At 52.7% G+C, this 24,804-nt stretch overlaps 1 protein-coding gene across 15 annotated transcripts in view; it reads left to right on the top strand.

Moving 5' to 3' along the window:
* Positions 1 to 24,804, top strand: part of SCMH1 (Scm polycomb group protein homolog 1) — a 69,852-nt gene that overhangs the window by 14,113 nt on the left and 30,935 nt on the right. For 8 of the 15 annotated variants that reach the window (XR_010826518.1, XR_010826519.1, XM_066982771.1 and 5 more), the window contains exons 2-7: positions 4,226 to 4,310; positions 7,229 to 7,297; positions 12,642 to 12,712; positions 13,313 to 13,547; positions 16,835 to 16,923; positions 17,886 to 18,129. Coding sequence is in view for 13 of the 15 variants with exons in the window: in XM_066982771.1 (XP_066838872.1) it covers positions 4,286 to 4,310; positions 7,229 to 7,297; positions 12,642 to 12,712; positions 13,313 to 13,547; positions 16,835 to 16,923; positions 17,886 to 18,129 (733 nt within the window). In the remaining 2 variants the exon portion in view is untranslated. Of the gene's footprint in view, positions 1 to 1,561; positions 1,633 to 3,237; positions 3,331 to 4,225; positions 4,311 to 7,228; positions 7,298 to 12,641; positions 12,713 to 13,312; positions 13,548 to 16,834; positions 16,924 to 17,885; positions 18,130 to 24,804 lie in introns of those variants that run through there. The other 7 variants (XM_048073087.2, XM_066982762.1, XM_013197640.3 and 4 more) reach the window with 7 other exon arrangements.

Below are 24,804 nucleotides of genomic sequence, written 5' to 3'. Positions count from 1 at the left end.
GCATTGTCCAGAGAGGTCTGAAGCTTGGCACGCTGTCAACAAGCCTTCAGTTGCCCATTCAGTCAAACAGGGTAGTGCTGTGAACTGACGTGGCCCCCATCCCAAGGTTCACCATAATCTTCCTCATATAATAGGAAGTCCAAACAACCCTAGGAAATAATTCAGATGCAAGTGGTGCGTTTAGTGGAATAAAGAAGTGCCTAGAAGAGACACTAAGAATCTCAGCTATAACTCCTTTCATAATTATGCACTCTAAAGGAGCAGAGGCTTTGTAGATAAAGAGATTACATGCATCTTACGAGGTCTGTACAGCTGTGACAGTACCTTCCATCCGCATTTTTTCGCTTCTTGTTTTACTGACATCGCAATTACAACGTTTAGTGCAAGAGTATCACAGAGCAGGCTGCCCGTAGCCCTTGAGGTCCCTTCCAATCTGGCACAGGTAAATTGAATCAATCTCCCCTTGGGGATGATCAGATTTTTTGGTAAGAGCAGTGGCTGGGGGGGGCAGGACTTAATTAGATTAAGGAGCTGTTCAACGATGCTTAGGATGAGGACTGCACGGCGTGTGTGCTGAGCGAGCGACAGCCTGAGCCAGAGCCCTGGGATGTCCTTCCCAGCTTCCTAGCTGCTGCCTTTATTTTTACACATCTTTCTGCAACACTGACGTAGAGGAGAACAGGAAAAAGAAAAGTAAAATACACCCGAGGTGTAAATCTCGATGCAACCAATTCCGGGGGCAGCGGGAAGGTGGCAGAGCTGCGCCTGGTGTGCTGCCCGTGGCCAGGTGTCGGCAGCCAGGTGGGGAGGCACGGGCACAGCTGCTCCTTGCGACGGGCAGCAGGTAATGCGGTCGTGTGCTGGGCAGGATTTGGCTGGTCAGCTTTGGAGTGAAGCGTGAGTACCACCGGCCTGTGCGGTGCAGACTTTGACATAGTTAGAAATGCCGTTTTGCTGGTTTTTTAACGTTACTGATCTCCTTGTCTTGATAACGTCCTCCACGAGGAAGTTGTATGTCTGTTAGTTCCCAATAAACAACAATTCCTTCTCCCGGGTACATACTTGTTATTTTTTTATAGATTATAGGTTTGCCCTGCTGCCATGTGGAAAGGATAATTTGGAGTCCCTAATTCACTACTTTCACGCCGTTCATTATTTTATATGCCTCTCCGGAGGTCTCTCTCCTTTTTATTACTAATCAGGTCTAGTCTTTTAAATCCTTCTTTGTGTGATAGTTTCATTTTACAAAAGCTGAACTAGTTTATATCAACTCGGTTGATGTGATCTTACTGATATCAAAGGTGTTTAACAGCTGCAGTCCCGTGTACTCATTGCAAGCCGAACTTAAATTGTGTCAAGCTCTACGCTGCTTTGCTATGGCAAGTGGGAATGTTTGTTGCAGCTGTCTTTAAATTTAAATTTGGATGTCTTAAATGAATTAAATATGAACATGAATAATGCAGCTGGTAACCTAGCCTTTCTGCAATTAAATGCAAACTTTTTCATTTTGTCTCTATGCTTCCAGGTTTTGATATGCTGCAGTATTTGTACTGACTTTGCTGTCTTGTAGGAATGATGGGGAACTAGAGCTCATGACAGTTCAGTGGAGCCGTTGGCACTTTTGATATCTTGGTGAGTGGAAGTTGTTTGGAACTGTGAAAAAGGCACTTTATCTACTACAAAAGACAGCAAATAAGTTGGTCGACTAAAGTTTTAAGGTAGCATCCCATTTAAACGAGTTTGTACCTTGATCTGTCCTTTCAGGGCGTGAATTCTGGAAACCAGCACCACATAAAACTGTGATCTGTGCTTGCAAGATAACCTTGATAGACACAAGTATGAGAAATACAGGTTTTGGCAATGAAGGGAGTTTCAGTTCTGGTACGCATTTTTGTAGAAGTGGCAGGCTCTGGAGATGAAGTATTACAGCACGTGCTGGGCTGGGTAAATCTCAGCTGCTTCACCTGATTCAAAAGTGAGATTGTCCCCTTAGTGACACTGACCCAGCCAGCAGGTTCTCCTCAGGTGCCTGTTTTGTCTCATGCCTTTAAGGAAACTCCTGTCTGTGTGAACAGCCAAGTTTTCCCCTTTGGTTACCGAGCTGTAGCTTCTGCTGTTTATTACTGTAGGATTTTCTTGGTCTTTGATTCCTGAACAGTGTAAAAGACCGCATACACCCGTACCGCGTTTCTTCCTGCCCTGCCCATTAGCTTGCCCGTTCTGACGTTCACTTTCTTCTGTCTCAGCTGAAGTCTGTCTTCTTCACGGGGGTGTTTCAGACTGGCGAAAGCCTCTGGGGTGATTCCACCTCTCACCTGATTAGATATCGGCGAAATAAGATTATAGCCTGTTTCAGGTCGGAAGGAACTTCGGGATTTTGCCTGGTCCAAGCCCCAGCTCAACATTCACATCTCGTTCTCTTCCATGACATGAGATGATTAGGAAGCTCTGTACGGTGTCGGCTGAGGGTCTGGGCAGTTGTCTTCGTGCTTTACAAGTAGTTGGGTCTCTCTCCTTCCTGTCTGAGCAAGGACCAAGTGTGGAGTTATTTCGTCTTGCCTGCTGAGCTTTGGTCCTCCACAAACGGTGTCTGAGCATCTTGTACACGCTCATGAATTTCTGCTGCACGTGTTCCTGCAGGGAAGGGTTACACGTCCCTGCCGGGTAGGGCTCTGAAGTACTGAGGCTGAAGCAGCTTTTCAAAAGCCGTCTGAGTGGCGCAGAACGGGTGGTCCAGCGCCAAGCAGGTGAGATTTATGGGCAGCATTAGGTGCTTCAGAAAGTCCAGGTCCGCAGGAGCCGAGCAGACATCGGTGGTGCAGAGCCAGAGATGGGGAATGCTTGTCTGCTGCCTTTATGTAACACCTCGCGCCCTGGGGTTTATGGCTGGAGGACTTTTCCTGCCGTGACTGCTCGCTTTTAATAAAAATGACAGACGAAAATTATGAAAAGAAGCATTAAAAGTTGTAAATAAGCTTTCACATGTTGATTGCTTTCAGGCATTTAAAGGGAAAGAAACTTTACTCTTTTCATAAGTGTGCACAAACACACACACTGTTTATGAGGGAGGCAATAAGAGACTACTGTGTACCTTTTGCTTCAGATTAAAAATCAGCTATTCACTTTTTTTTTTCCTTTAGTCTTATTTCAGAGTTTTGCTCAATGTTGCCAGCACCGCACCTAAAGACTGTAGTTTGCAACATTTGTAGAGAAAGCTGAACTCTTCATTTCTCTTAGATGTGGAAAAAGGCCGTTTTTCAGAACCAAAACCTGTAGTCTGTCCGGATCCGTACATAGCCCTGTCAGCAGGAAACTCGGCGTAGCGTCCTGGTACGGCTTCCTCTTACATCCTGCAGCCTGACTGCCCCACCGTCAACAAAACGGAATTATATTGACACAATTAATCTTTAATTAGTTAGGGTAGTGTCAAAACACGCTTTTACTAGCTTTCCTAAGGGCTTGTTTGTGGCTTAGCCATTCGTTTAGATATTTTCTGGCGGGGTTTGCCAGGGCTGGGGTTGGGGCTTGCTGCAGTCGGGAGGCGCTGCCCTGCGCTGCAGCTGTGCGGGAGCAGCGGCCTCCGTGCGTGTCCAGAGCGCACCTAACGGCTCCCATCTCCAGTGACACTTACTTTTAACAAGAATGCGAATGCTTTTTCTTGTCAGGGGCAGTCTGGCCAGTTTTCCTCCAGTCAGGAAAAAAAAACAATGCAACTTGGACACTCGTTGCAGTAGTAATAGCAAAAATATTTCCTGGGTCATTGTCCAATTTCTCATCCTTATTACCCAGAACTGCTGTGAGCAATTTGAATCGCAAGTGGCGAGCTGGGGATTGCGGTGCTGCTTTGCCAGAGTTAATGTTATGTTTCCATGTGTTTTCTTTCATAAATTCCAGCTTTGCCTCCCTTTGTTAGTGAGCAAGAGCAGCCCCCCTTCCATGTGCACACTCGGGACCTGCTGTATAGTTAGCACAGAGACTGGCATATGCTCTTCTTGCTTATTTATGCTGCTCCCACTGCCATAAATTTGAAGTTCTCCGCGTATTGGAGAAAGGCTTTTAGTTTCAGTGGGCTTGAAATGAATTGTCTGTATTCGGTAGGAGGTGTTTGTGCAACCTGGGGTGAAAGAGCATCTATTTTCTCCCTGCTGTGTAATTAGTTAATGTTGCAGATGATTGTATGCTCCAGAAATGGGGAATTTTCTCATGTTTATTTCTTTTGTCCTAGACATCTTCAGTTATCTAAAATCAAGCCAGTCCCAGGATAAGGACAGCAGCAGGTGATATAATGCGGAAACCAGGCCCTCAAAAAGGTGAGCGGTGATGCTTGGCATAGACAAAGGCCCGTTAGCGAGCTGCTCAGACCAGAGGAAGGAGCACACGCAGCAGACCAGGAGGCCAGCCGTGGGGAGGGTGGGGGGACGTGCTGGCTGTAGGTGCAAACAAAGCTCTGACGAGGGAGTTTCTCGTCTCTGGCAGCGTGCAGGGAACGCTTCCATCGGTTCCCCACCGGCAGCCAGCGTGGCTGCGGCAGCCCCCAGGATGCCCGGGCTGGCCCCAGGGGTCCCTGCAGCGGTGGAGCCCACCCGGCAGCCCCACCGGCCTCTTCCTTCCTCGTCTTCCTGCAGCAGCGGTCGGGGAGCGGAGGGTTGGGCGCCGGGGGAGCCCCGGTGGCCCTGCGCACCCCCGCGGCGCTGGGGCACGATGGCAGGCGGGGCGCTGCTCGCGGAGCTGCTGCACGCACCATCTGCTCGTGCTCCCAGCGTGAGGCAAACTGCTGCTCTGCTGGCACAAGCCTCCCCCTTCTAATGAGGCATGAAACCGAAGACCAGCCTACCTCGTGGAGATGAAATTCATTACAGGCACTTACCTCTCGCGGCCTCGGTCTCTCGTCCCCTTGCCCGCAGCTGCGGCGAGGCGCTCAGGACAGCCACGCGCCCGCTCCCCGCGTCCCGCTCCCCCAGATGAGAAGGGCCCTGTCAAGCAGGCTGCCCGCAGCTGAGCCGCCTGGACCTCGTGCTTAACAAATAATATTGATTTCCTTTAGTGCTGGTCCGTACATGTGCGTTTGACGGGAGTGATCTCATCACATGCGCTTCAGAGCGTGGGGGAAGGGAGCGCAGCAGAGGAGGGCGCATCCTCCGCAGTCCTTTGTTCACATCTGCCGCACGCACACAAGGCTTGTTGCAGGAGATTTCTATGCTCAATTTCTCTCCTTCCTTTATTTTTTTTTTAAACGTCTCCTTTGCTTCTCTGGTGGTTCATCTTACAGAAGCATTATCCTCTTCCTAACACTGCTTGTCCTTTAATGAAGTGAAAATAAATGAGGGAAAGCGGGGAATGGGGAGAGCGTGCTGCGAGGCAGCTGGAGGGCTTGGCAATAAAAGAGGCAGGTTGATTAGTCAGCAGTGCGGCCGGGCCCTGGCTGCCTGAATTTAGCCCCGCACGCAGCTTGTCCTCTCTGCCTCGTGGAGCAGGGTGCCGCCAGGCAGCGTGACCCGTGCCGCGAGCGCTCTGCCCTGTGCTGCGGCAGCAACACCCGTGTTGTGTGCAGGTGGGTCCCCGTCCTACTTACCTGCTTCTCCAGCAAGGCATTGAACTTTTGCCTTTTTTTTTTTTTTCTATTTGCCTCCAGAAATTCTTGCGTTTTCCCCCTTTTTCTGCCTTTGCAGCCTGCTTAATGAGGATTTTGCATGGTAAAGGTTCACAATAAAACGTAACTCCACCTGCAGAACATGGCAGGAGGCAGCTCTGAGCACACAGAGGCTGCTGCAGAGCTACCCTGAGCGCAGCGTTACGCATCCCGGAGGCTTTTCTGTTTGTTGCATGTATACCTGGTGTCCTTTTGCCTTGCTCTCATCAGGAGATAAGCAGGGTACTGTCTTGCAAGGGAGTGCAGTTACAGGAAGGGTTTCCTTCCAGCTTTTTCATTCATTTGCCTCTCTCTGAGGAGACTCTGGCTGGTCTACCTCTAATGGTGCAGTGGCCATGCTCCATATGGCCCTCTTGTTCCTTTAAGGGATGAAATCTGTATTAAGTCTTCCTGTGCATTTTGCTGAAAAGAACATGTCATGAAGAGAAGACTGCTAAAATAATGGTCCAAAAGCAATTTTAAACGCCTTAAGATTATCCACTTAGCAGCAGCTCATGGCCTGCCTCTTTCAGCTGCTTCTCCGAGATTTCAAAACTTTTTCTGCGCTTTTTCTGTTTTCTTTCTTGTTCCTTCCACAAGTAGTTGCTTTTCACGGGGACAGATTTTGTAGAGCACTCCCAACTTCTTTTTTTTTTTTGTTGGTTGGTTGGTTTTGTTTATAATAGCCTATAAAATGCCTTGTAAGATAAATGAGCGGGGCTGTAGCAGCTAAAAGCGCTCGTGGGCGCGCATCCGTCAGCCAGCAGCACACGGAGGAGCCCGCGGTGGGCCGCTCGCTCGGGGCAGGCTCTGCCATGGCACGCTGCTCTGGCATCCCTCCGTCCGGCTGAGGGCTGCCGGAGGGGACGAGCATCGCCCGTTTCTGGCCGAATCTGTCTTCCAGAGCAGTCTCGAGAAGTTCTTTTGCCCAAAGCTGTCGTGATGAAGACAGCTCTGATGAGATGTCCATCAGAGAGCCAGGGCTACGCTGCTGCCCTGGCGTGTGAGGAGGACGCCGTGGAGCCTGATGCTGTCCCTGTCGGGGCGCTGTGCGGACGCTGGGAGAAGCGCTGATGAGCCCCGGCACTGGAGAGCGCCGAGGCTTTCGCTCCCTGGGCGTCTTTGTGCGCTCGTGGCTGGCCGCAGGAACCCGGAGGCGATGAGCGAGCTGCGATTCAGGCTCCCCTCCGGGGCGCACGGCATGCATGCCGCTCGTTTGTAGCGACCCTGGCTTTTGTGTCTCTTGAGCCTTGATAGCTCTTCGTGCGCTTTCGATGACGAAGGTCTGTCAGTTCGCTGGTTTTCTCCTTTTTGCTTGCCATGGCAGAAGAATATTGGATGGTGAGGGCTAGGCAGAGGCTGCAGTGCAGAGGCCTGGTGCCAGGTGGCTGAGCTGGACGGAGGAAGGAGATTTGGACAAAATCTTCCTGCTCTGGGCATAACCTGCATTACCCGGGTTTGTGTTGGCAAGAACAGGGAGGTCCTTTCTCTCCTTTGAGGTGGCCCATGCCTGCAGAGCAGGTGATGTGAGCTGCTAATGTTGAAGAGAGCGTTGGCTGGCTTCCCTCACTGACATGACTGCTTTATTTCTTGTCTCAGCCATAGACTGGAAAGATGGTAAAAAGCACAAGTACAGCCGCCCGTCAGAGTCTCCCTCCCAGTACCAAGGTAAGACAGCATGCTTCCCTTTCCCTTCCTTTTCTTTCTAAAAGCTTATGGTGTTGGCTTGGATCTGGGAAACTACAGCATGCCAAGTTAGTTTACAGATTAAAAACTGCTTTTGGGCAGTCCTCATGTGTTTAACTCTGACCACAGTCAGCAATTGCTGAGAAGATGTCAGGGCAAGCACTCGGCTGAGGCAGCTCGTTCTGAAATCAGGCAGGATCGAATAGCTGTTTCTTCCTGCCCAGCCGTGCATGCCAAATGGGTGGCTCTGCCACGTTTTTACACGTGTCCAGGATGTAGAGAGCTTCTTACTTCTGCATGAACTTCTCTTGGCGCTCACGGCGGCGGCTGCTGCCTGCGGACAGGAGCCCAGCGAGGCAGCCTGGCGCAGAGGCAGCGGTGTGTCCCTTCGGGCAGGGCCGACGTGCCCCTGTGCAGGGCACCTGCAGGTTGTTCAGGAAACTGCCAGCTCCTGCTGTCTTTGCTGGGAGGGATGCAGGTGACTTCCAGTTTTATGGAACGTACGCAAGGCTTGTATTTTACTTATATTTATCTTAGGACGGTGATGTCGGTATTTCCCACCGAGTACAGAGCAACAAGAAGCTAAACGGTTTCCTGAGCTGAACCACTTCTAACAGGAAGCATGTGCTTGCCCTCATGGAAGGCGCTCCGGTGTTTCTTAGAGCCCCTGTGAGGACCGGAGCGGCCGCAGTGCCTTGGGGCTTGGCTGTCCCAGACCCTGATTCAGGGCGGTGGCTGTGGGTCGTTGTCAGCCCTCACCGTTCTCCTTCGGGGCATCTGACCTGTCCTTACCTACCCTTGTACTGAAGTCCCGCGGATCACGGTTTGGGAAGGTCCTTCTCCAAGGGCAGGCAGTTCTTTAACACCTCAGATAAAGTCCTGGGTCCTGTGTCACCCTACGCAGAGCTCCAGGTTACATTGCAGGGTGCTGTCACAGCTCCCACGCGCTCTGCGTGGTGTCCCAGCAGGGCGTTGGGTGCTGCGCTGCTTTTCCCTTTTTGCTGCGCTGTTTGCAGATGCCAGAGGGCTGGCTGCTGTTCAGAGGCAAGTGCAACCTGAGACGGAGCTTCCTGTGAAATTCGGGGGGGGTGCGCGCCCGTCCATACTCAGGCTAACCGTGCACACCAGTCTCCACACCTCACTGCGTCTCAGGGTTTCAGAGCTAAGGAGGAACTACTGCAGACGTGCTTCTGTGTGTGTGCGCGCTCAGTGGGCGCATGGCATAATAGCAGAGATCAGACATCAGCCCCCTTCCAGAACCTCTGATCAGAGCATCACTACCGCCTGCGCGGAGCTTGGCTGCACGGCGAGGGGTGTGAAGCTGCAGCAGCTCTCTGGCACGAAGCACCCCGCCGTCCAGGCTGGAGGGATTTCTGCTCAAAGCTAAAATTGAACGGGAACACCTCAGAAGCAGCAAAGCAGACGACGTGTTGGTGTTTGAAATCTATTAGTTTTGGCTCACGCGTTCTTGCATTTCTTGTGAGCAAGGCAGTGAGTAAGCGGTATCATGGTATCAGCTGGAGCTGTTCCTGATGGAGACCGTGCGGCCGGGCTGCCAGTGGAGCGGAGTGCCTGGAAAGTAAAGCAGGTAGGAGGTGCAGGAGCTGTGCCGTCGCGCTGGGAGAGCTGGCCCCTCCGAAGGCTGCAGCCTGGTGTCGGGGGCAGCCCCTGTCACCTTTGGGTCTGCGAGCACAGCCGCGGCTCTGCTACTTTTTGTTCTGAGTTGGCTCCGACTGCGCTGCTTTCATGTGCTGCCTTGACGCTAGTTAGCAGACACACATATGGGCTGCAGACCTTAATGGGATGCCTTGATCTGCGTAGGGCACGCTCTCCTTCACAGATGTGACCTGAAACACACATGTATCATTTCACTGGGATTGATGACCCCTCGGGAGCTGAAATGCTAATGGAGCCCAAACCAGGCTCGGTTAAAGATACAAACAGAAACTCCATCTTCATTTAAATTCTGGGCAACAGATCAACGTTAAATGCAACATGATGAGAATACAAACACAAGGGTGCAGAATTGCATTGTTCACAACTACTGTAGTTTGACCCCTTGGGTGTGTGGAGTGTTTTGTTTGTAGTAAATATTTTTAAATGTTAAGACATCAGAGCCCCAGTCTGATGCTCTGCCCGCAAGTAATATCTTCCTTTGGCGTTAGCACGCAGTAAGGCACTTTCCAAAGGCAAGCAAAAGTGGCGGGCAGTTGTCCTTAATAGGCATTTTCACAGCCGACTTACAGGGAGCCGTACAGGTTTGTAATCCTTGGCTTTTGTTTAGCTCACAACTGCAATTACAGCGACGTGGTGTTTCTCATTAAGCGTCCTTCTCTTGTTCCTGCCTGAAAAGAAGATTTGATGTACGTTTTACCGAGGAACACGGTCTGGCCAAACAAATGATCCCTCCAGTCTGTAGGGGTACGGCGTTCTCTGCAAGGGGGTGGCCTAAGGGGAGGCAGAGGCCAGGGAAGACAGAGGGTGATTGTTGGACCAGTCGGGCACCTTGCAGGTACTGCTGGAAGGAAGCCGGCAGCGAACAGGGGGCAAGCGTTCCCCTTGGCTTTGCGGGGCAGGAGAGGCTGTCGGTCCCTGCAGACGGTTCTGTCCTTGGCGCCCCTGCCCTGTCACCAGAACGAAGCGCTGGTTTTGCATGAAGCAAAGCCGCTTACTGGGAGCTGGAGAAGAGCCACCAGCGTTTTTTGACCAACACTCAGAAAATACTCTGCAGTGCTGTCTGCCCAGGCCAAATAAGAAGACAAAAACGCCCTGTCCCCCCACAGCGAGACACCTGATTTATTGACGTGTGTCAGGGCTCGTTCTCTGCTCCCTGGTTAAAAAAGCTTGAAGAATCTCCTCCTTTTCTCGGTTTTACTGACAGCTCTCCCTTTGTTGTAAAAGCCTGACTTTTGCTGTGTTATGCCATTTTCCTCTTCCTGCATTGTTAGGTTGAAGTTGATCATATTTGGTTATGTTTTAAAGCACTTTGAAATTCCCAGTTGAAAAGCATTGTATCATGAGCTAAACATTTTGCCTGAAATCATTTAAAACCGTTCCAGCATTCTGTGAAGGGAGCTGTGCCGAGGCCGAGGTGGTGCCCTCTAAGCTCAGTGTGCATTTTCTGTCCCGTTATGAGTAATCCTGGAGCAGACATGCCGTCTCTAATTGTGATCGTTGTGCTGGTTTTACAGAAAGAAATTACCCACTGTAAGCAGGGAAGGAAGGCAGGTTTACCTCTGCTGTATATCCTTTGTCTTTTTGTTGGGGTTCGGCGTCTTTCTGCTGCTCCTACTTTTCTTTGCAAAAGAAGTCATCAGAAATGTGAGCTGTTAGTAGCTGCAGTTCTGCTGTGTGTGTGTCTTCATACGGCAGTTGAGTCCCAACAGGCTCTAGAATTAATCTCAAATAAGTTCCATGTCCAAACACTATTTTTAGAGGCACACAGCTGCCTCAGAAATTTACTGCTCCTGCAGGAATTTTACAGCATTGATCTCGACTGCAGGGTGAGCCGTTGCAGAGAGCAAATGGCCTCGCTTGGTTCGGAGTAAGTGAAAAGTGGAAGGATTAAAACCAGAACTAGTTTTAATAGTGAGGGATTGAAACCAGCTGAGGGGAGGATGAGCTGTAATTTTTTTTTTTTTCTAAATAAAATTGTCAGAAGCAGCTGATGCTTTTTAAGAGGCTTGCTGAGGCCCCGAGGCTTGCACTCCTCATCCTGGTATCACCACCGGGTGCTCTATGGACACGGGCTCCAAAGGGCTGAGACAAGCCCAGATCAGGACCCAAACTCAGCGGTGGGGAGCAGCATGGTGCTTCATGGCAGGACTGCTGGGCTTGGCGTGGAGTCCTCCGTCTGGGTTTGCTGTGGCTCTGTACTGACTACACGTTATTCATGCAAAGAGTTTCATGGAGTTAAAAATCGTATCTTCAGTTAAGCCCCCCGAAATTCCTGTTTGTGAGAGCACTGCTGCAGTGAATCCTAATTTCTTCGTTCGCCCCCGTGTGAGACTGCTGGCTGAAAGGAAGCGCGCGCCCGCGGGTGGGATGGAGAGCTGCTGTCAGAGTATGCAAACGCAACGCGTTCAGCCACTGTGGCAGCAAAACTGTATTTTTTCTGTTCTTTACCACTGTATTTAGAAGAGCGCTAGTTATCAGCACAGAGGTGGCAAGAAAGCAGTGTTTCTTTTACTTATTTGAAGCCGGTGGATTATCATGCCCCTGGGGCTTCTGTGCACGGGAGGCAGAACTGAAGCGATGTGTGCTGACCCCGGCGCCCGGATTTTCAGAGGTGTGGTATGCTCTGCAGTAGCTGAAATGGCTCTTAATGTAGCTTTTGTTTTGAAAACAGACTGATTAAAAACTTGACACGAATAGGGGAAGCGGTAGCCGCTCTTTAATTGTGCTGCCACCAATGCTCTCGAAATGACTTGAAAACAGCGGTCTCCTGGGAGCCGTTCGGATGAATACAAGCTAATGTCATGCTGGAAGGATCCTTTCCCAGCTGCTCAGCTTAAATGGCAGAAGTCATGATTTGCTTGGATCATGGGAGCTTTTAATTCCTCATTTAATAACAGGTTTCCCTGGGTGCCATATTGCTTTCGCCGTCGCTGCTGTACGTGAGAAGCGGTGCAGGCGTGATAAAAGCAATGCTCGGGGGAAGGGGCTTCGCTGTTGGGTGGGGGCTGCTCTGCTCCGTAAACCCCCGTCCTGGGAAGCCCTGCTTCCATCCTGCCCAAGCCGCGGACTTCGTGCCCACGTCAGGGAATGAATCGCTGAACTGACCTGTCCGCTAATTATTTCTGCAGGGGGGCTGGTACCCGCTGGGAGCTGCCGGTTGGCAGGGCAGGCCGTGGGCATACTGGACAGGAGAGCCACAAAGTCAGCACCTTGCAAGGTTTCTGTTGCTCTGGGCTGCTTTTAGCTCTTTGCCCATAGTGACCGTGCGTAATCCCCAGGCAGAGCGGCGTTTAATGAGTGATCCTTAAGGGGCAGTTGTCTGGCGGACTCCACGGATCCCCATCTGTGCTGGGTATTTTATGGGAAGATGCGGGCTGTTATCCTCGCTTTCTGAGACCCTCCGTCAGCAGCACGGAGGCAGCGCGATGCCGGAGGCAGCGCCATGCTTTGTTCTGCCTGTCAGCTGCAGTTGTAAATCTTCTGTGGTCACAAACATCAGAGGATCGTGGTGAAAACACGTTGCCTGTGAGCACCTCCTCTGTGAGAAGTGGAGAACTGCTGGCTCTAGGACTCCAGCCATCTCTTTTCTGAGCTTTTTGTCCATCAGATCCTATTTGAATCCCCCCCTCCCCCCTTTTTTTTTCCTTAGGTCACTTCACCTGGGAGAAATACCTGAAAGAGACATGTGCCATCCCAGCTCCTGCCCATTGCTTCAAGCAGGTAAGAGGATGAATGAAAACAAGAAATCCAAGGGAGATGGGTCGTTTGCAACCCAGGAGTTTTGTGCCTGGGGTGGCCCCTTTTTTGGCAAGGAAGACGCTTAAGGATAACAGAGCCTTAATAGAAATCATAGTGTGCTGAAGCAGAGATGAAAAAGATAAGTTTAGGCACTGCAAATGTTAAGGTAGCACAGAAGATTTAAGTCTCAGATGTGAACGGGTGGGGACACAAGAACAATTTTTTCTCTGCTGAGCACAGGCCCTTGGAGAAAATGTTTTGAGTAGGCTGTGATACAGGTTCTGTTGGGTCCCGTCCAGCAAGATTTCCTGCAGAATTCACCGGTTCTGTAGGAATGGAATAGCAGCCCCCGGGCATCGGGTGCTTGAGTACGGAGGTGGTTGTGCTGGATACAGGGGATACAGGAGAGATCTGGCATGGCGCACACCAGTCCCAGCAGAGGGGCAGCAGCACAGAGGAATATCTGCTGTCAGTCTTTGGTAGAAACAATTTTCATCATCTTAGGGCTTCAGCTTTTGGACTGAGGTGGTACCTGTATTGGAACTCCTGGCTCTAACTGCGTCCCCGTTCTTCTCTTTGCAGTCTTACACGCCACCTGCAAACGAATTCAAGATCAGTATGAAACTAGAAGCCCAGGACCCCAGGAACACCACCTCCACTTGCATTGCCACGGTGGTGGGTCTGACAGGCGCTCGCCTCCGCCTGCGTCTCGATGGCAGCGATAACAAGAATGACTTCTGGCGGCTGGTGGACTCTGCCGAAATCCAGCCCATAGGAAACTGTGAGAAGAATGGAGGGATGCTGCAGCCTCCACTGGGTGAGCAGAAGTTCAACTGTGCAGCAAGCACCTACATCATCTGTGGGGAAAAACCTTTTTTTATTTTATTTTTTTAACATTTCTGTGCTTGGGACAGAGACCCACAGACTGCCCACACCTACCACAGTGATGTAGAGCAGCCCGGTTAGCTTGGGCTGTTAATCAGATGTATTCCACACCAGGTTTGTATTTCCACGTGCACATTGTGTCATGGATGGGGAGATGCGTTGGAGTGTAGATGAAAGTGCTCTTGGCACTTAGATGAGCTGGTAGCTCGCTTGCAAGTGAGCAGCCTGCAGCTTTAGCACGGGCTTGGCACGTGCTGACCGTGCTCTCATGCCTTCTGAAGCTCTCCCTGTTGTACCACAAAGGAAAAACACATTTTCCAGCCGTTTGTGTGAAAGAGTCTGAGAGACACTTAAGGTTCCCAGAGGACACAGAAGCAAAGGAGGGGCCTCCAGAAGTTGTGATCACCCAGGGGTGTGTGCAGGAGCAGGGAAGGCAGAGCTACTGATGACCTTTCCTGAGTGATTGGCAGCACATGAACAAGATGCATCCAGGCTGGTTTTTTTCTGGGAGACGCCCCACAGTCACAGGGGCAGTGCTGGCACATAGCTCTGGCCAAGGCCTGATTACAGGCCGTTGCCTGTTGCTGTAGGCTTCTGATCCTGCTTGCAATTGCTGTCACGTCAAAGCCGTGTTTAACACAAAGCAGCTGCCATCCAGCAGCACGTCCCCAGCACCTCCCCTTAGAGCAGAGCACTGTACTGACATCCGGGTAGAGATGCTTTGCTGGGGAACTCTAAATCTTGATGTAGAGAATAACCAAGAGAGCAATTAGGGCTGAGGCATCTACTGTATCACTGCTAGTCCTGACACTGTGATTTCAAAAGCATTTAAATTTTCATTCTTGCTGTCTAAGTGTATTTGTGCCCAGGTGCCTTAGAAGCAATAGCAGGTTAGCTGGAGACCATCAGATGGGAAAACATGATGATGTCTGAAAAGGCTGCCAGTGATTTAAGTCCTGTATAGAATGAAGGGACGGTTGCAATATTTCATCTGTTTGTTTATTTAATTTTACTCGGCTACAGCTTTATAAATAACCCGAATAGTCGAATAGTTCTGCCAGTGTCATCCCCAGTTAAACACACACCTTTTTTTTTTTTGACAGTGCTGAATAACGAGCTGATTTGCTGGTTCTTTCCTGATTAAGCAGCAGGATTAACCTGCTTTTGCATTCTGCTGCCAATTGTTATTGAAGTGTCTTCATAAAACACTTTCTGAATTAGCACACCCCCAGATAATATCAAGCTGATCTGTAGCGATGGAAGAAACCTTCAGTGGAATACCTTGAGTTAGAAGTATTTTTATTTTTTTCTGGAGCATCATTTGTGAGCTTTGGTGGAAGTAGAGTATAAATTGCAATGGGACACTTGGGACTGACCTTTCTGAAGGAAAAAACATCCGTGAGTGCATGTTTTGCCACGTCACTCCAGACAATGCCATGCGTATCCAAGTTGCATTACGCTCTTTTTCTTCATATTTACTAGAGACAGAAGCTGCTGCAGCTATTAACATTAAAGCTGCTGCTTTTCATGTCACCTTAATGCGTGCTGCTGTCCATTTTCAGACGTCTCTTTGAAACCCTGGTCCCAGGGTGCCGCTCACACCCCTGGTGCGGTCTGCCCAGCAAGCACAGGTGCCTGCCCTCCCCGGCAGGGGTGGGTTCCTCCTGTGCCTTTTTTGAGTTTTGCCAGCAGATGGCAATAAACGTAATCGAGTTGCAGAACAAAACTGATTTTTAACCATGCCGGAGGAGCAGGTTAGGCTAGTACTCGGTGGAAGAAGTCTGTGTCCAGCTCTGTTCTGTGTCACCTGCTTAACCCTGGTCCAGATGAGAGTGCTTCTCTTGTGCCCAGCATGAACACCGGTAACAAGTAGCTAGCAGTGCAGTTGTCCTTTCTGCCTGCAGAGTGCAAGATCCCAGGAAACGAGGTGAGGAACTTACGTGTTCCTTGTGGTGTTTTCTGTGTGCATACATAAGCTGCTGCTCTCCTTCTGTACATGGATAATTCGTATTACCCCGAAGGTAATAGTAACTCTATTACCCAAGGGTCATTTCTGCCCCCCTGGGAGCTTAGCTCTCTCAACCAGAGTGGTTTTCCTTGAGCTGGTTGTGTTCTGGTGGTTGAGCTCTTGCAAAACTTTGCCACATTTATCGTTGTGGGATGCCTTCCGTGTAGGTCCAGTCCCAGCGTTACCTTCAAAACACCACAAATACAGGAAGTGCAGTGCCATGTTCAGCTGAACGGCAGAAACTGTCGGTGCAGGAAGGTACAGCCTTGCATTTAGCAAAGATCGTGTTGCGTGATATCTGGAGATATCTTTGTGCTCATACTTTCCGGATCTGTGTTTTCTGTACATTCAGGTATCTCCTCGTCGTCTTCAGTGGGACACTACATGCACAGGGCTGCTGCACGTCAGATTCTGCCACGGTTTTCATCATGTGCTTCTGCTTTCTCTCTGATCTTTTTTTTCTTGTGTGCGTGTGCTTTTTCAAACACGGCAGTGTGTTGGGCTCTGGCACCTCTGGGATTAATACCACAAGCCTTTCTAGAGAGCAGGTCTTATAACAGCAAAGGGTGTAGAAAGAGCAGGGCTGACCAGTGGACACAGAGCTGTTGTGCAGTTGTGTTCAGTACCATTGACTCAGAGCATGGGAATTTGCTTTTTTCTTCCCATATGCCTCTTCCTGTTACTTCTCCACTTCTTTCACAGAAGGTGTCGAGCCAAAAGTTGCCATCCTTTCTCTTTGGTTAAATGGTTAAGTCTGTTTCCTAGCCAAGTCACAGCCTCTTCATTTCTTCAGGTCAGCTTGCTGGCAGCTCACTCCCGAAAGGTGGAGGGGGCCACCCAGAAGCTGAGATTCCCTCCTGAGGCAGACACTTCATAGCGTGGGCACTTGCTGATTCACGTCTCCCCTGTAGCAGGATCACTGAAGCTGCCAGCACCAGTGCTACGCACGATGCCCGTATGGTCAATGTACAGACTTTTGTTATGATAAGTGAAAATTGCAGTCAAACATCCATTTCCAGATGTTTCTTTTCAACAACATAATGTTTCGCGTTTGGAGTGTCTGGAAAAGGTCAAGCCTGACTCCTGCTTTCAGAGGAGGGTGGTGTGGGATCACAACGTGTGCCCGCTGCAAAGCTCCCGTCGGGGCAGGCATGTGTGGCGGATCCAGTGACCTCCCAGCCTTACTTCCATCTCTGCTCCCTTCTCTGCAGGCTTCCGGCTGAATGCCTCCTCCTGGCCCATGTTCCTTCTGAAGACTCTGAATGGAGCAGAGATGGCTCCTGTCCGGATTTTTCACAAGGTATCTTACTGTTTGTGAAGACATCCTTCTGGCGTGTCCCCTGTACTGCAGAGCACCAGAATCACAGCCGCTTTCTCCTGGGAGGTCCGTTGGTCCCGGAGGAGCTGAACACGTGGCCCAGCGCTGCCACACGCTGCCTCCCCAGGGACACGTCCGTACCCTCCCCTGCTGCGTCGAGCAGGGGTCGGGGTGCAGACCGTGCTCTGCTGGGAAGGTGGGCTGCAACGCTTGGGCTTGAGAGATGTGCTTGTTTTCACCTGGGCGGCGGGTGCTTCTCCAATTCTGTATGTAAAAGTCAGCACCTCTCCCTGAAGCTTTTTAATGTACCAGAGCTTGCAAGCTACCTTGTGTTGCTTGTGAAGCAACAGTGCAAGTATGAGTTCTCAGTTTGTATTCTTGCCCCCGTAGTGAAGGGAGAGGGACAGAGACCAGTCTGGGAGGCGTGTGCCATCATACGGGGTGGTTGGGGTGGTTTTACTGTATCTCTGTAAAAGACCAGGCAGAGCGAGCCCCAGATAAGGATGGCTGACGGGCTTCTCATATATCTAGCAAAGCTGAAGGTGGGGAAAGACTGATGGAAAGAGACTGTCACATCTCAGCTTTTCCTGCTCTGGTTGAGATACAAAGTGAGAGTATCCTGCAGAGGCTCTTTTCGTCGGAGCTTTGTTTTCTGTCATGCATGACGGAGTTGTCACAGGGTGCAGTGTTAATGTAGCGCTGTCTGGATTTGGTCCAGCAGCCTGGTGATGACAGAGCAGTCCGTAACGGACCTTGTTGTCTCGTGAATGAAGAGGCACATGGCTGCATAGCTAGGCCAACTCGTGCACATCTAATCGGGGTTCAGATCTGTCCCACTAGCTCCCTTCTCCACTGCTTGTGGAGGTGAGCGCTGGTGGAGAAGGCAGCCCTGGTCTGGGGAGGCACTGGCACTCGCTGAGAATATTTTCAACTTCTCCTCGTAGGAACCACCATCTCCATCCCAAAACTTCTTCAAGACAGGTATGAAGCTGGAGGCAGTGGACAGGAAGAACCCTCACTTCATCTGCCCGGCCACCATTGGGGAGGTGAGAGGTTCTGAGGTCCTCATAACATTTGATGGCTGGAGAGGTGCCTTCGATTACTGGTGCCGATATGATTCCCGGGACATCTTTCCCGTAGGCTGGTGCTCGCTGACTGGAGATAATCTGCAGCCTCCTGGAACAAAAGGTAAGGTCCACGTCGTTGTTTTGCTGTCTTTCTCATCCACTCAGCTCTCAAAGGGCAGCAAAACAGGCAGACGCTAGCAGCAAGGACATCTGGGTGCTGTCTCAGGCTTTCTTACCGCTGTTTCATGTGTGGTGAAGGTACAGATGATGATACCTGTTAGCAGTGTAACACGCAGCCTGGCATCAAGGTGCTAGGCAGCAGCCATCTGGAAAGACGGGCAGCACGGTGGCTGTCTGGAGGGAAGGCGACGCTGTGTCTTGTTGTTCCATTCCTCTTCAGGAATTTCCTCAGTCTTTCCTGTGTCCCTAGGACACACAGAGACCTTTTCCCACAGGAACTGGGCTATTTGGAGATATAATAAGGAAATAACGAGAGAATTATCTGTCTTTAAGTAGCCGGACTGCGCCAGTTCGTACTTCTGACAGCGCTATCTTGCTGCGCCGTTTGCTGCAGTCTCTGCTGGAAAAAGCAGGTCTGAGTCGGGCAGTGCCTGCCGTGTTCCTAGAGCTGTGGTGGTTGGTTGGGGATGGTTCTGGGGAGCTTTCTGCCTTGCTGGTGCCTGAACGCTGGCTGTTGAGAGTTTCAGCCATGTGTCTAGCTTGCAAGTGTGAGAGTTATTTGGGAACACGGGAGCTGGCACTGTCCCCGTGCAGGTCCCTCTACCATTTGCTGGCTGGCAAGTCCAGCGCGTGCCTGGCAGTGAAATTAAAAGCAGGAGAGGAACCTCCCTGCCCGAGCTGAAGGATTACTCAGGAAAGGCGTTTCTCTGATGAGACAGTTCCTCTTGAAGATCCAGGGTTTGTGCTAGTCCATCGGGCTGGTGCTGTCCTGCGGCCCTGTGGTGGCGCCGGGCCTGTTGGTGCTGCAAGGCCGGCGTCTGGGCTCGTGGCCCGGGCTCGCCTCGCGTGGTGGCCTGGTGGCCTGCAGGCCATGCTGCGAGCTGCCCTCGGCCGGGGATGGTTTCTGTTAGGCTGGGAGGCACTTATCGTGCTAAGGCTGCTTATCTTGGATGCCCGCGTCCAGCCGTGGTGTTCCCAGCCTCTCCCTCGCTCCTGACCTGGGGCCGGGGGCTCCTGCCCGGTGTCCCCGAGGTGCTCCTCGGGCACCGCACCAGGGGCAGGGATGTGTTGGTGGCGGGTAGGAGCTTTTGTGCAGCCAGGGGCGGAGAGCTCTGCCTCACCCCTCCCTGTGCCAGGGGAGGGTGCCCAGGATCCCCCGATCCTGGGGCAGCACGGTGGTGGCCGGGTGCCCTCTAAGAAGCGCTTGTTCCCCCTCACCGGCCCGTCGCAGCTTTCCCCTGTGTGTTCGCTCAGCCTGCAGGGACTCCGTGGTTCCTGCTCGCGTACAGAAACAGCGAGCGGAAGGCACATCTCCACGCTCCCAGCCCCAACACTTGCTTTCAGGCAGATTTCTGCTCTCGTTGGCAGGTATTTCAGTTGCTGCGGCAGCAGCAGGGACTGGCAGAGGTTGTGTGAGCCATGCAAAAGCGCCGCAAAGTCGGGATCGGCGTTGGCTTTGTGGTATTTTACTTTCCTCTCTGTGGCAAGATTTTCCTTTATCCCCGTCCTTTCCTGTCCCAAACTTTCCAATTTCCGCTTTGTGGGATTAAACCAAAAGAAGGGACTTCTGGGAACTTTCCTCCTCTTTCCCAATCTGAATTCCTCCCTTGTTCGTTTTCCCCTCAGCCCAGCCTTGCAGGAGGGCTGAGCTCAGCTCCCCCGGGGCCTGTGAGTGCTGCTCTTGGCAGGCCTGGAGGAGGCTTCACCGCAGAGGCATCCCCGTTTCCTTTAGCTCCAGGAACCGTTGCAGTAAAGCTTCCTGCTGAACCGAGGGGGTTCCCGTCCCTGCAGGGAGAGCCGCCCCAGGACTCTCGGTGTACCTGCGCCTACACCGGGCTCTGCACCCACACCAGCCCCGCCGTCTCGATGGGTGCCGGCGGGCTGAGATGCGGCGCTTGGCAGAGCTGCGGAGCCCTGCAAAGAGTTAACTCCATCGAAGCTCGCGACTTCCTAGGGCTGAACAAAGAGAAATGAGCTCATGTTAAAGGGAAGCAGAACTTCAAAGAGAACAGGCATGTTTGTTTAATGCTGGCAACTTAATTCGGCTCTAATCTGTCTCTTCTGGTGGTTGCCAGCAGAGGTGGAGGAGAGCGGGGGTTTCTCCTAGGCACATCCCTCCTCCTCCCACTCCCACCCGCGTTTGCTCGGTGGGGCGGCTGCGAGGGCTCTGGTGCTGCTGGGGCCGGGCCAGCCGCTCCCCAGGAGCTTTCCAGAGGGCATGGGTGTGCGGAGGGAGGGAGCAAAGGGAGCCCAGGCAGCGCGGAGGAACGGCCCTCGCCTCGCCGGGCTGGTAGTAGCAGCGTCGGCGACAGCAGAGCCGTCAGGACGTGGTGGCGGCCCGCTGGGAGCGCTTGGCCGTGCCCAGGCAGCCGAGTGCCTGCCCGGCTTCAGGCCGCCTCTGTACGGCACAGCCCGGGGACGGGGCTCGGCCAGGCACACCGCGGGGGACCCACAGCCGTGGGGTGCTGACACAGGGCAGCCGGAGCGGGGTAAGGGTGGAGGTGGGGTCCTTTTGGACGGAGGGGCGAGGCAAAGCGCAGCAGAGCTCGTCCCGTACACCTTGGGCCCTCCGTGACAGCAGCCGGGGAAAGCAGGTCCCCCTGCCCGTCCCAAGGGGAGCTCCCCACCACGCCAAGCGGGTACCCGCAGTTGTCTCTTGGGCAGGAGTCCCCAGGTCTGCCCCACCACCCCTCACACTTGGCGCTCGGCACCTTCAGTGGATTTTCGTGTGACACGCGTGCTCGTACGCCCTTACCCGCGCACCCGGGGCTTCTAGGAACGTAAGGTGTGGGTGGGCTCGCTGTCAGACGCGGTGCTGCTTTGACCTCTGCTCTCAGGGCAGGCTGCGTTAATGGCATTTTCTGCACTCACCTTGCACGGGGGATGATGATTGACTTGTAGGTTCACCTCAGAGGTTTATATGTCTTTTTTTTTTTGCTGTTTCTGGAAGAACTGTTTGCACATCCGTTCGTAAAGAATCAAGCACTCATTGTAGAGAAATATTAATCTGTCATGGGGCACGTACATAAAACAGCTGAGTTTAAGTTGCATGGGGCATTTAACCCAAACTTACTGCAAAGGCTTCAGACTTTCCTGTTTCATGGTGGCGCCAGAGTTCCAGGGTGAAACGGAGGGAAAATGGTGTTTCCCCAGCTTTAAGGTTAGTGGCACACAAAAGCACGGCCAAAATCCGCTACATGCAGATCGGTTCAGTAGAACTCAAGGTGCAGAAGTTTTCAGTAGAAGACCCTGAAGGTTTGTTGGGTAGAGAAGGAATAATTCACATATGAGTCACATAGAGACTCAACAAATATTGTGGCAGATAAGGGGCAGGAGATAGCGTGTTTCTCACGCCGTGAGCTTGGAGGTGTAAGTTACACTGTGACGGACGTGATCAGAGTACCCGGCTGTGGACTGCTGGGGTGTCAGGTGGCAATGTAACCTGGGAGGAAGCAGAGACTGAAGAAGCAAAATACGTACGCCACATAATACTTTTGGAAAAACTTTTGGCATGCACTTTCCGTTTTCTGAACTTCGTACTCCTCGGGGAGTCTGCGAGTAACAAGCTTTTGCTGCTCTTAAGCAGGGCAGAGAAACAATTCTGCTCTCGGGTCAGTGGCATCAGCAGAGCGCAGATTTGGAAAGCCGATTTGGAGAGTCCCTCTCCATTATAAACAGGACAGAAAATCGATGCTCAAGATCAAGCTAAAGAATGAGGGTTGTTGCTTAGTTACTTTAAGTCATGTCTGGGGAGAAAGAGAGCGGGAGAGACGCCCACAAACCGCAGTGCAGCTGCTAAGGATCAGGGCAAAGCAGATTGAAGAGGGAAATACCAGGCTGTGATAAAAATCACGGGAAGAAAGAAGAATGAGATAAGAGGCTGCCTAATGACCGTCGATTTCGGGGCACCTGCCCTCAGCAGGGAGGTGGGTATAGGGGAAATCCCCCATCAGCCAAGGCATGGTCTGGCAGAGAGATGTCTGCCGCTTTTATCTGTGGGAAAATTGGCTTTTCTCAACCGATCACAGACTAGAGGAAAGTTCGGTCCTTTGTAGTCAGCGAAGCACACATTGGAAGAGGTTCCACGAGGAGTTGTTCTCCTTTCTGAAGTGGTTTGTGAAAAGGAGAGCTGTAAACCCCTGCAAAAAAGGCAGGAAAGCAAAATCAAGCAGGGGTCTTGCCAGGTCCTCTGCCAGGCAGCTTCCAGCTCGGAGCCATTCACCCAAGCAGGGGATGCTCCTTCCTCTGCCTCGCGTCAGAGGAGGAGGCCGGGTAGCGGGCTGGGAAGGGGAGACTGAACGGACGGGATCAGGGCTTGCTTCCTGTACACGCTGACTGTGGGGGCAGGAATCTATGAGGTTTTCTGCAAGGTTTGGGTCTTTGCATAAGGGAGCATGCAGAACTCTTGTATTCGTTACGTGCTAGCTTTACATTTCAAGGAAATGCATGTGTTGTTGTGGTTCTCGTGCTGCGATGTTGGGAACTGTAACTGTGATTCACTTCAGACGGCGTGAGGCACGCACAGGACCCCCAGGAGCCCTGGTGATAGCTCAGCACTGGGGGCTACATGCGTTAGCCCAAGCAGCAGCGCTGCGGGAAGGGGCCGGGGCAGGGACAGGACAGTCTCCCCCACTTTCTTGAAAAGCATCTAACATGCCAGGTCCTGAGAAATCCAGGTGTGAGCTGTACCTGGACTGGGACCTTCCCCACGCACCCCTCCTCCGCGGTAACAGCGTCCCTGAAGTCTGCTCATCCTCGTGCAGCGGCACATCCCTGCTGGAGGGCAGGGAAATCCTGTAACCCTCACAGCGGGATGCGGGGCACCGCCGCCTGCAGCATCCTGCCCACGGCCGTGAGCATTGCTGTCAAATCCGTAGCTCGGAAGGTCTGTGCGCCTCTCGTCCCTGTGGGCTGTGTCTCCTTCAGCTGCCAGACACCTCTGGAGCTGCCTGGCGGTGGCTGCGCCTGGTGCAGGTGGGTCCCTTACACCTCCTTACGCCCTCCCGGATCCCCGTAGGAGAGGCGATGCTGTGCTGGGCGCCGGAGGCAGCAGCAGTGAAAGCGTTAAGGCCAGGCGGGCAGGAGCTGGAGCAGCCTGGGCTGGAATTCGGAGGAGTGGAGCCGCTGCCTTGGCAGGAGCCCAGCTGGCAGCGGGGCCTCGGGCTCGGGGAGCGCCGCTGCGGGGCTCGGCCGGCCGGCGGGGAGCTGCAGAGCGAGCACCGGGCCCTGCCGCAGGCGCTCGCCTGCCCTGCCTGGGTCTCTGCTGCTAGCTGGCGGCACGCGGCTCCCTCTCCGCGGGCTTGGCTGGCTCGCGAGCGCTTCCAAGCAAAAGTTAATAGCTTTACCTAGCCACCGCGGGACTATTTTGAAGCGGAGCTCACGGACGCTCCTGGACTTGCCGCGTGCTGGGTCCCACCGTGCTCGCAGCAGCGCGAGGCTGGAGGCACGGCACACGGAGCTCACGACGTCCTTCTCTTGCCACCCTTGCTGCCATGCGATTTATTTATTAACTGCTTGGTGTCTTCAAAGGAAGACGATCATCAGATGCTAGATTTTCGGCCCACAGGCGAAGGTAACGTTTGTTTTCTGACTTCTCTTTATTTTTGATGTCGCTCGGTTTCCCTTCCTCCTTTGGGAAGGGAGCGGGCAGGTGGCTGGAAGCGCCTGTCGGGAGTAGCTGGCAGGGTGACGCTCGGGTCAGCTCCTCTGCTTCGCTGCTGGGAGGAGATACAAAGCTGCCGACTCCTCTCACTGCGGGGTCTGGAGCTTGTACCTCAGGCTGGTGCGAAGCCAGGCTCAGGAAGCCGGTGAGGAGAACGGCAGGGCCAGGGGCCTCCGGTCGGTGCGGTGGCCGGGGCCTCACACTCCGGTGGAGCTGCGAGCCGGCATCCAGAGGGGTCCCGCACAGAAGCTCAGCATTCGCCCCCGCGGCCGCAAGCCTTGTGGGCACGCAGCCGGGTACCTGAGGATGCTGCCTTCGAGACCACTGTCAGGAGCTGCCAAGCACCACCCTGGACCTGTTCGGAGCACAGAATCACGGGTTTTATCCGTAACCCCAGCTGGGCTGGGGCGTGTGTGCCGGAATCCGTGCTGGGGTGGAGGTCTGGGCGCTCCGCGGGAGGGTGAGCTGCGCCCTCGTCCCGCTGCACGAAGCTGCAGGTCTGTGGTCAGGGGCAGCACGGAGCCACCACGTCGGACGTCTGGTGTTACCGTGCGATGTGCTGGGACTTGCAAGAGCTCCAGGGAGAAGAGCTGACCTGAGTTTCCACTGCCCCCGTCTGTCCTTAATACCAGTGTCACAGCTCGAATTTTCCTCGTGCATTTTATTCTAAAACTCTTGATAACCCACAGAGTCTGGATGCTGTTTAGGATGTTTCCTTCCCCTTTCCATCCTGCCTTTTGGCCTAAACCAGACCTCTAAAAACTCCAGCCGTCGCTGGGTCACCGCAGGACGGTTCTGCGGGAGCGTCACTGCTGCAAACCTTCCTCTGCTGGGACGAACGAAGCTGGGCCTGTTGCTCCCCTCCTGCAGGGACTTTGTAACGCTGCTTGTGCGGGTGGGTTGCGGTGCAGGGCTGTGCACGGTGTTCGTGTAGGCTGGAGGGCTGCACATTTT

This window comes from Anser cygnoides, chromosome 24 (assembly GCF_040182565.1).
Source record: "Anser cygnoides isolate HZ-2024a breed goose chromosome 24, Taihu_goose_T2T_genome, whole genome shotgun sequence".
NCBI lineage: Eukaryota > Metazoa > Chordata > Aves > Anseriformes > Anatidae > Anser > Anser cygnoides.
This window is presented reverse-complemented; position numbering and strand designations above follow the sequence as displayed.